Below are 10,050 nucleotides of genomic sequence, written 5' to 3'. Positions count from 1 at the left end.
CACCCGAAACTAATATAATGTTATATGTCAATTATATCTCAATAAAGAAAAAGAAAAAATAAGAATAAAAAATAAAATAAAGCGAATATAAAAGTCCACTATGGATTTTGTAAAAAAAGCACAGTTTCAAAATGAGATGGGAACATAGCATTTTCTATTAGCACAGGAAGGGCTGAGAGACACAAGCAGCTGACAGGGAAGGTTGCTATGCAACAGCTGAGGAAAGCCATCCAGACAGGCAGAATTGATGTTGGTCACTGGAGAGTAAAAGCTCTGGTCCTAGCAATAGCTTCCATTCAGACACAGGGGTGGACAGCCTGGAGAGGCTGATATAAAAACGAATATAAAAGTCCACTATGTTTTTTTGTAAAAAAAAATAGAAGTGCAATTTGAGGTGGGAACATAGCATTTTCTCCAGTCATTCTGGAAGCGCAGCAGCATGTGTGTCCTTAGGTAGGACCCCAGTAAGTTCTCCTTTTGCTTCACATTTTGCATATTGAGAAACCGGGCTCAGAGATGTCCAGTGACCCAAGCGGGCTTTCACACAGCTAGCGACAGACTGGTCCAACACTCCGTCCCTGGAATTCGGAAGTCCAGCCCAGCTTCTATCCACAAGATCACAGCTGCCCAAGGCCCCAGCCATGGAAGGAACCAGGCGAAACATTTACTCTGAATCAGGGCTTGCCATGGCTCAGACACACAAGTGCCTGATTGTCCTGGCCGCTCCAGTGGGCACCAGGAAGGCCTCAGGCAGCGTGTTTGTGCCACTCACAGCGAAGAGGCCTGACAGTCGGAGCAGGGAGTGGACCCCAAGGAGCAATTCTCACACCTGGATGGACCCACATAGAGCAGGCAAGGGGTGGGCCTGGGGCTCCTACCTGTTCCCCCTGGAATGCAGAGCGTGAGCTTAGGTCTCAGAGAACAGAAACCTGGCTTGTTGGGACAGATGTTGACAGGGCAGGAGAGGTGGGGTGGATCTGCTGCTCAAACTGAAGAAGGGAGGGTGCCTCAGTCCCCGGGGCCAGTGCCAGTGGAACATGGATTTTTGGAGTCAGCGAGACCCCGGCCCAAATTCTGCATTTTCAACCTGCTGGCTCTGTGGCCTTGTCTAGGTTGTGCGATGTGTCCGTCTGTGCCTCAGCTTCCTGATCTGTAAAATGGGGATGCTGACATCCACCTCCCAGGGCTGCTGTGAGAGGAAGATAATGCCCAGCACAGCTCAGGCTGTGACACACAAGCTGCATGAAGAGTGGCTGGGGAAGCAGATGTTCCCAGTGTGTCTGGGGGCCCTAGAGGTGGATAGTAGAGGGGAACGCAAAGGGAACTGGTGTCCTCTCGCCATTTCCATTTCTCTTGTTGCAGTTGCAGACTGGGCTAGAGACCTCTGTATTGGTGACCTAGGGGTCACGCTGGGGAAGCAGGGCTCAGTGTATTCCAGACCACACTGGAGGAGCTTAGAGGCAAGGGGGAGGGCAGGGCTGAGAAGCATTGTGCAAAAGTGGGGGGACTGAGGGTATATGATGGATGGGTTGGAACCGCAGTACAGGGTGTGAGTGCCCGCGCCTGCGGTCGGGGGCGCGGAGGCGGAGGTGGGGAACGGTGAGGGGAATCTGGCGGGAAGGAGAAAACGCCCCCCTACCCCGCCCACCCACTGGCGGAATCGCATGCGCACAGGGGACCTGGTGGGAAAGGCTTTTGTTGGGAAAGCGGGCCGGCTGGAGGGGTCCGCGCATGCGCAGGCTGCCCAGCCGCGCGGCGGGGAGGGGGGGCGTTGCGCGGAGAAAAGGGGCGGGGTGGTGGGAGCTGCTGTGCTGGCAGCAGTAGGCGAGGGCGCGGCTGCGGGGTTCCTGGTGCTGAGGACGGACGCCATTGGAGCCCCAGGGAAGGTAAGGATCCAGCCCCAGACAGGACCGGGAGAGAGCGAGTGGAACGAGGGTACGCTGTGCCCTCCCCATCCCCAATCCCCCGCCCCCGGATCTGAACAAAGCCCAAGCACGCAGAACCTGAACCCCCTTAGACCCGCGGTCTAGATAGGAGCCTCCCCCCTCCACCGCCATCAGACGCAGGCTCCCCGATCCGAGCCCTACTTACACCGGAGCCCACCATCCGAACCCCTTTAACAGACCCGTGTGCTCCGTGCTGAGCTTCCTTAGAGCGGAGGCCCCACCTCCACCCCAAACACTCTGAGATCAATCCAGTGGAACTGAACGTTTTGCCCCCTTCCTGGAGTTGCAGTCCTGGCCTCTGAGACCTCCAGCGCTCCAGTTCGAGCCTCACCTAGCCCGAAGACCCCCACCCCATACACCTTGAGCGCTCCTGTATGAGCCCAACCTAGACCTGAATCAGCTGAATCCCCCCACCGGCACTTAGAGGGTCCCTGGGATTCATTTTCCCAGAGCTTCCAGCGGTCCCCGTTTGTCTCAGCCCTCTCATGTCATTCTCCTCCCCACCGTCCTGGCCCCCTGCTCCAGGCATTAAATTCAGGCGCTTTATTTCTCCCTCTCTCAACGCATCTCCTATGGGACTCTTTGGACTCAGGCCCGCCAGTGCACCCCTTGTTCAAATCCGGCCGCTGGGCCGGGGAGCCTGCCTGTCCTAAACTCCCCTTTCAGTGTAGGGACTCCTCCGACCTCCTCTATCCTTCTCTTAGGGCTCTGTCTCTGAGGGAATCTACCCCAGCAGCCTTCACTCCCCCACCCACCCCGACCTTATACTGCCTGGTAACCTGATGATTGCAGCTCCCCACTTCCTGAGAGATCCGGCCTCCTGCTGGGTCCTGCCCCCCTCCCCCTGAAGAGGCCTCCCCGTCCCTCTCAGGCTGAGCTCTCTTCTCCTTGGGACCCCCAGCATGGCTGAGGGAAGCTACCACAAAGAATCTGAAGGGTACAACGTTGAAGACATGGACGAGGGTAGTGATGAAGTCGGGGAGGAAGACATGGTTGAAGGCAACGACTATGAAGAATTTGGTGCTTTTGGAGGCTACGGAGCCCTCACCAGCTTTGACATCCGTATCCTCAGAGCCTTTGGGAGCTTGGGTCCAGGCTTTCGCATCTTAGCGGTGAGGCCCCTTGTCGGCCACCTGCTAGCCCTGGGCCTTCCCTCCTGCGACGTCAGGGAGGATGGGAGGAGGGGGTGGGTGAAGGCTGGAGTTGAATGGGGAAGGACTGCCCAGCTTCACCAAACCTTCCCTCTCCTGCTGGGAGAAGGGGGATTTGGGAGGGTCTGGGGGCTGGTCGGGGGCTGGCCAGCACAGGGCGAGTGTGTACAGCTGTCTGCCTTGCCCTCCCCTCCCTGGTCTTGCAGAATGAGCCCTGGGAACTTGAAAACCCTATGCTGGCCAGGACTCTGCTGGAGGCATTTCGGATGGATCCAGAAACACTTGCCAACGAGCCGGCTGCCCGTGCTGCCAACGTAGCCCGGGCCGCCTCCTCTAACCAAGCTGCTCGGGCCGCTGCTGCTGCTGCCCGTGCCACCTACCATCAGGTGGTCGCTAACCACTCAGTGGCCACAGACCAGGGCTCAGGAGGCGATACCCAGCCCATGACATCCGCTGCCGAGGCTCAGGCAGCCACCCTTGAGACAAGCCTTGCTTCTCCGCACAGCTCCCAGATGCTAGTCAAGAGCGAGATGGCCACCCCCGGGGCTCCAGCAAGGTCCACGCAGCCCCAGACATCCTCCCGGGCCCAGGAGGCTGCTGCCGAGGGCCCTAGTACGGCCTGTGCTTTCTCCCAGGCCCCACGTGCCAGTGAGATGGATGCCACCCGGCCCAAAACAGCCTTCCTGGGTCAGAACGATGTCTTTGATTTCACCCAGCCGGCAGGTGTCAGTGGCATGGCCTTCCCACGCCCCAAGAGACCTGCCCCGGCCCAAGAGGCTGCCACAGAGGGCCCCAGTGCTGCCTCCGGGGGGCCCCAGGCAGCCTCTGCCGGGGAGGGGGCAGCCACCCGGCCAAAGACGACCAAGTCTGGGAAGGCTCTCGCCAAGACTCGGTGGGTGGAGCCTCAGAATGTTGTGGCAGCAGCTGCTGCCAAGGCCAAGATGGCCACGAGCATCCCTGAGCCTGAGGGTGCAGCTGCCACCTCTCAGCAGAGTGCGGAGCCCTGGGCCAGGATGGGAGGCAAGAGGACAAAGAAGGTGAGACCTCCCTGCTGTCTCCAACCCCCCTTGCTCCCCTGCTTTCTGGGCCCTCTCCTCTCTGCCTCCTCCTCTCCCTCCCCGCATCCCCTCCCTTCCCCTCCCCTCTCCTTCCCTCTCCTTCCCTCCCCTCTTCTCTCAGCTTGTGCATGTTTCTCCAAGACAGGTTAACCAGCATGTTTTTACTCCACGTAGTCCCTACCCTCAGGCCTGGAGGGAGAAGCGGTTGGCTCAGTGCCTGGCACTTAGTAAGCACTCGGCACGTGTCATCCGCTGTTCCTACCACCCTTATCTCCAAGTACCTGCTCTGGTTAAGATGTGTGCCAGGTGCTTTTGCACGGGTAGCCTGGTAGCCCTGAGTCTCTCCTCTGTCTAATGGTACAGTCCAAGCACCTGGATGACGAATATGAGAGCAGCGAGGAGGAGAGAGAGCCTCCTGCGGTCCCACCGACCTGGAGGGCATCGCAGCCCCCACTGACAACTGTGCGGCCTCAGATGGCCCCTCGGCCCCCCATGGCCCTGAGGTCCCAGGTACCCTCAAGGCACGTACTGTGCTTGCCACCCCGCAATGTGACCCTTCTGCAAGAGAGGGTAAGAAGCCTGCCCTTCCCCCATCTCGCTCCTCTCCTCCCTTGCGGGCCTGTTCTTTGAGGTCGCCCACGCCTTGGTCTACCCGTGTGCTCCCTCCTTCTCCAGGCAAACAAGTTGGTGAAATATCTGATGATTAAAGACTACAAGAAGATCCCCATCAAGCGCTCAGGTGGGCAACCTGTGCCCCCTCCCTGAGCTCTGCCCTTCCCCCCTCCCACAACCCTGCCCTGTGGGCCTCCCATCAGATGCCCACACACACACATCAGGCCTGGCTGATGGCTCCATTTGCACGGTGTGGGGTCCTGAGTGTGCTCCCTTCAGCAGGGCTGACAGAAAAGCTGCAGCTCTGTGGCCCCTGCTCAGCCTCGGTGCTTTGCCCACCCCTCCCCTCCTGCAGACATGCTGAAGGATGTCATCCGAGAATACGATGAACATTTCCCTGAGATCATTGAACGAGCAACGTACACTCTGGAAAAGGTGGGTGCGGGGCCGGGGGCAGCTCTGTGGAGCAGGGGCCACAGGGAACCCTTGCCCCCTGCATCCCCTCGAGGCCCAAGGGCAGGACTATGTGCTCTGGAAGGAAGCCCTCCCTGGCCTCTCCACCTGGGAGCTTCGTCTGCCTGCCTCCTTCCCTCCTTCTTGCCGTTCGTGCTCTCTGAGTGTCTGTGGTCTCCTGAGGTGGATCCCATTGTCTCAGCCAGTGTCAGTGCTCCCACAGGGTACTTCCTCTGCGGCCTCTCTTCTTCCTCCTCCCCCAGGGCTTGGGGCTCCCCGCCAAGGAAAAGCTCTAACGGGGAATTGAGTGACTGCCTGCAGGACACCCAACATGGATGTTTGATCTCACATTCTGTTTTCTCCCCCATGTAGAAGTTTGGGATCCACCTGAAGGAAATCGACAAGGAAGAACACCTCTACATTCTTGTCTGCACACGGGATTCGTCAGCCCGCCTCCTGGGAAAGTGAGAGAGCACAGGAGGGTGGTGGCCTTCCTTGGTGGTGCCTCCCCGCTCCTCTCAGAGAAACGGGAAAGTGGGGTTGGGGGGCCTAGCACGGCTCCCACCCAGAGTTAGCGGTGCTGAGCAGTTAAGGGCTGGCAGGGGCAGTAGCCTGGGCCGAGGATTTGCTGCTCTCTGGGTTTCGCCCCTGCCCACCCTTCCCCACCCCCATCTTCCTAGGAAAGCAAGCTCCTTGGTTGCCTCTCCCTGCTAAGGTCCTGGCCAGGGCTTGGCAGAGTGGGCCTCGGGAGGGGGACGGGGGTGTGGGGGTGCTCTCCAGTGGAGTTGTGCTCCCGACGCAATGCGCAAAGGGCAGGGAAGGTCTGGATGTGCCTCTGGACACAGGGTTGCCAACCGTTTGCTCCCTGCCTAACCCCATCCTCGGCAGAGCCCTGGGAGGAGGTGTTAGCATCCCCATTTGATGGATGAAGGGACTCAGTCTCAGGCCGAGGAATGAATTGTCTGGACCAGGTAGCGCAAGCCATACAGAGTAGGAGGAGCTGCCCTGTAGCCCAGCAATCTGGGAGAGGCTAGTTGAGTGAGCCGGCTGTGGTCCCCCCGGGAAAATGGCTGCTGGACAGGATCCCTCTTTCTACACCTTCAGGACCAAGGACACTCCCAGACTGAGTCTCCTCTTGGTGATTCTGGGCGTCATCTTCATGAACGGCAACCGTGCCAGCGAGGGTGAGTGGCTGGACCTGCAGCTGGGGGGTTGCCCGCCCTCTCACCTCCGTGTGCTAAACTCTTGTACCTCATCTCCCCTCGCAGCTGTCCTCTGGGAGGCACTACGCAAGATGGGACTGCGCCCCGGGTATGATTGGGGTCTCTCGGCTCCCACTCCTCAGTGTGTCTGTCCTTGGGCACAAGAGGCCCCGGGATTGCAGTGGCCTAGTGGTCTCTGCGGGGCGTGGCGTCCTGGACTAGGTAGAGCGCAAAGGGTCCCACCAGGGTGCGTGGGGAAACGGTCCTGAGCACTGAGCACCCCCTCTGCTCCGTGTGCCTTCTCTGTTCCCAGATGAGAACTAAGAGAAACCATCGGACCTGGGGGCTCCGTCAAACCCCTCCCTGGGGCGTCGCTGACAAGTGGCCGTCTGGCCTCTGCTGCCGGCCCAGGCATCCATGGGGACACCCCACAGGCTGGGAAGCTCTCAGTCCTGCTGGGAGTGCTCCCGCCCACCCCGGGCACTGCCACTGTCTCTAGTCATGCATTCCTTTCCTTGCACTCAGGGTGAGGCACCCATTCCTGGGCGATCTGAGGAAACTCATTACAGAGGACTTTGTGAAGCAGAAGTGAGTATCGACTGAGTTCACTTTGCCTCCCACTCAGGCCTTCCTCGTGTGCTGCTCTGGCTGAGGAAGCCATTCCCCAGCCCATGTCTTAACACCAGAGGGATGGGTGTCTGGTGTGAGTGTGGGGTGGGGGGGAATGTGAGTGTTGGGGGGAGGGCAATTCCAGGGAGGCTTGGGGAAAGGGAGCACATGCTGACTGCGAGCACCAGGTGGGGTGGTACAGTCCCCATCTCGTTCAGCACCTGCCCTCTAGGCAGTGTCCCCGGCTTTACATCTCAGGAGCCTGGGGCTCAGAGAGTGGAAGCCTGACATGGCTCCGGCTGGGATAAGGCCCATTTGGGCCTGGAGTCCAGCCCCGCTGACCTTCTAGCCCAGGCCCACCCCATCCTCGGTGCTTGGAGATCTTGTGTGCCCTCACACAGGCCCGTATGCATGTTCACCACCCCCACCCCCGCCCCCTGCACCACACACACACACACACACACACACACACACACACACACACACACAGATGGTCGAGAGTATGCATGGAGTCCACTGCTCTTGGTTGACTGTTTCTTCCTGTACAGTCATTTTCTAGGGTGGACTGTCCCAGGGTTCAGCCAGGCCACGGACGAGCCCCATGGTGGGGTGTGCTCAGAGCAGGGGGCCTGAAGAAATGGCTCCTCTGTTTACAACACACCCAACAGGAACCTGGGTTATTGTGACAAGGGGCACAAAACTCGTGGCCTTCCTATGAACAAATACCCTACACGTGCCCCCTGCACCTCCACGTGGCTGCTGGGCAGGACCAGTGGCCTAAGGGTGTGAGCACCTCAGTTTTGGAGGCAGAAACCCCTGGGAGTGAGCGTGGGAGCGAGGCAAGGGCTGCGGGGCCAGGGCAGGCCTCCTGCGGCAGCCAAGCTGCAGCCTCGGGGCTGGGAAGGGGCCACCTGGGAGCCACTGGTGCAGCAACAGGTCTGCCTGGCTGGAAGCAGAAGTTTATTTTCCTCTCTCACGCAGGTACCTGGAATACAAGAAGATCCCCAATAGCAGCCCCCCCGAGTATGAGTTCCTCTGGGGCCTGCGCGCCCGCCACGAGACCAGCAAGATGAGGGTGCTGAGATTCATCGCCCAGGTAAGGCAGAGCCTCTGTTCTGGCTGGAGTTTCCCATACCTCGTTGGTTCGCTGAGGCCCAGAAAGGTTCCTAAGTCACTGACACAAGTTCACAGACGTAGTGAGTGGGTGGGGCGAAATCCCAGGTCTGGCACAAAATAATGGGAGCCCGATTCCAGTCGTGCGGGTTTCTATCATGATTTTGCAAAGCGCTCAGGAGGGCGTATGGCAGGAAGCAGGTGCTGAGCGAGGTGGGGTAGCTGTTCCGACGGCTGCTGTTCTTCCACCGCAGTATCAGAACCGAGACCCCCGGGAATGGAGGGCTCATTTCTTGGAGGCTGTGGATGATGCTTTCAAGACGATGGATGTGGATATGGCTGAGGAACATGCCAGGGCCCAGATGAGGGCCCAGATGAACATCGGGGAGGAAGCTCTGATTGGACGGTGGAGCTGGGACGACATACAGGTCGAGCTCCTGACCTGGGATGAGGATGGAGATTTTGGCGACGCCTGGTCCAGGATCCCCTTCGCTTTCTGGGCCAGATACCATCAGTACATTCTGAATAGCAACCGTGCCAACAGGAGAGGCACCTGGAGGGCTGGCGTCAGCAGTGGCACCAATGGTGCGGCCAGCACCAGCATGCTCGATGGCCCCAGCACCAGCTCCACCATCCGGACCAGAAACGCCGCCAGAACCAGTGCCAGCTTCTTCTCCTGGATTCAGTAAGATTGGAGGTCATTAGATGAGACTCTGAAGGATGGGGTGTGGAGGGACTGGGAGGAGTCAGGGGAAGGCCTGGGGTGTCATGGGGGAACGAAGAGAGCCTGACGAGACGCTCAGTTTGTTCTTCCTATCCCTGACGGTTCACCTGTATTGACCCTTGTGTTCTGGCCTTTGTGTCTCCCGGTTCCAGGCAGCGCTGAGGAGCTGCAGCAGCCCCCTGCCAAGCCAGAGTGCCTCCTCTGCCCCCCGCCCCCCGACAGAGCACTCTAGGCAGCTACTCCCCGTCCATGGAAGATGGCATGCCAGATGACGCGCTCTCTGCCCTTCCTGCTTTCCTGTGTGCTTTTTGTCGTGCTGTCGTGTTTTGGGTATCAGTATTGCATTAAAGTTGCAAAATCAGTCGGACGTCTTCTCCTTTTCCTGGGCAGGTGTGGCTCTGAGTGGCCGGTGGTCAGGCCCTCCGGGACAGGCGGGGGCCGCCTCCCCCTAAAAGGCAGACGGGTGTGGCTGGGTCAGGCACTGGGAGGCGCAGAGATGCCAGCTGAGTGTGGAGGCCAAGAGTTTCCAGGGGCTCCGGTCCATACAGTTTCATGATTTCTTACACTGTGTGGCCCCGGTTAAATGCCAGTGGGGATCCTCAGGAGAAGGGGTGGGGTGGAGGGCCGTGAGCCGGTGCCACCGTCCCTCCCACCAAGGGACGGGATCCACAGACATCCCCTAGGACCCACCTCCGCCCCATCTCTGGAGGCGCTGTCCTGGAATCCTTCCCTCATCATCCATACCATTTCAGGACCTCCTCCCTCAGACCGAGTCTTAAGGACAATGAGGTAGGCCTCACAGTGACACTCTCACCCCTCCAGCAGGTAGAAGGAGGAGCCATTACTGCCACAAGAGCCGATTCAGTGAAAGAAAGCTGTAGGCAGACCTGGACAGCCCATTGCCTGTGACCATGATCCGAGGCCCTTTGGGAGGCTCCGGGGCTCTTCTCCATGGAAGCAGGGCTCTCCCGGCGAGGCCAAGGCCAGCCTAGGTCTCTGTGTCTTCAAGGGCTGCGTGATCCCTGCGGGGGCGGAGGCTAGAACTTTCATTCCCCAGGTGCACGACAGTGAGGGCAGAGACACTTTGGAACCCTGGGAAGGACTCCGTAGCAGGAAGGGGCCGTCTCGGGCTTTTCTGGATCCCCCAGTGACGTCCACAGCTTGGAGGACAAGGCTCCAGGT

General features: G+C 59.3%; 1 protein-coding gene and 1 non-coding gene across 4 annotated transcripts; both read left to right on the top strand.

Annotated features, from left to right (window-relative positions):
• The first annotated feature begins 1,766 nt into the window (after positions 1 to 1,766).
• Positions 1,767 to 9,229, top strand: LOC132419357 (melanoma-associated antigen D4). Of its 3 annotated transcripts, none has more exons than XM_060003278.1 (13): positions 1,767 to 1,886; positions 2,848 to 3,058; positions 3,304 to 4,134; positions 4,519 to 4,725; positions 4,831 to 4,894; positions 5,123 to 5,202; positions 5,593 to 5,684; positions 6,325 to 6,404; positions 6,489 to 6,531; positions 6,948 to 7,010; positions 8,013 to 8,127; positions 8,399 to 8,829; positions 9,021 to 9,229. In XM_060003278.1, exons 2-13 carry the CDS (start codon positions 2,849 to 2,851, stop codon positions 9,028 to 9,030), a joined length of 2,226 nt encoding a protein of 741 aa, XP_059859261.1. In that variant the 5' UTR covers positions 1,767 to 1,886; position 2,848; the 3' UTR covers positions 9,031 to 9,229. The 3 variants fall into 3 exon arrangements, with proteins under 3 accessions (XP_059859261.1, XP_069396497.1, XP_059859260.1); XM_069540396.1 differs by having other exon boundaries at positions 8,399 to 8,841; XM_060003277.1 differs by having other exon boundaries at positions 1,826 to 1,886; positions 2,818 to 3,058.
• On the top strand, positions 7,638 to 7,766 carry LOC132419359 (small nucleolar RNA SNORA11). Its single transcript, XR_009518171.1, has one exon. It is a non-coding gene; the product is annotated as a small nucleolar RNA SNORA11 (small nucleolar RNA).
• Positions 9,230 to 10,050: the final 821 nt, after the last annotated feature.

The sequence above is a fragment of the Delphinus delphis genome, unplaced genomic scaffold (assembly GCF_949987515.2).
Source record: "Delphinus delphis unplaced genomic scaffold, mDelDel1.2 scaffold_399, whole genome shotgun sequence".
NCBI classification, from domain to species: Eukaryota; Metazoa; Chordata; class Mammalia; order Artiodactyla; family Delphinidae; genus Delphinus; species Delphinus delphis.
The sequence above is the reverse complement of the archived record's forward strand: the minus strand, read 5'-3'. Positions and strand labels throughout refer to the sequence as shown.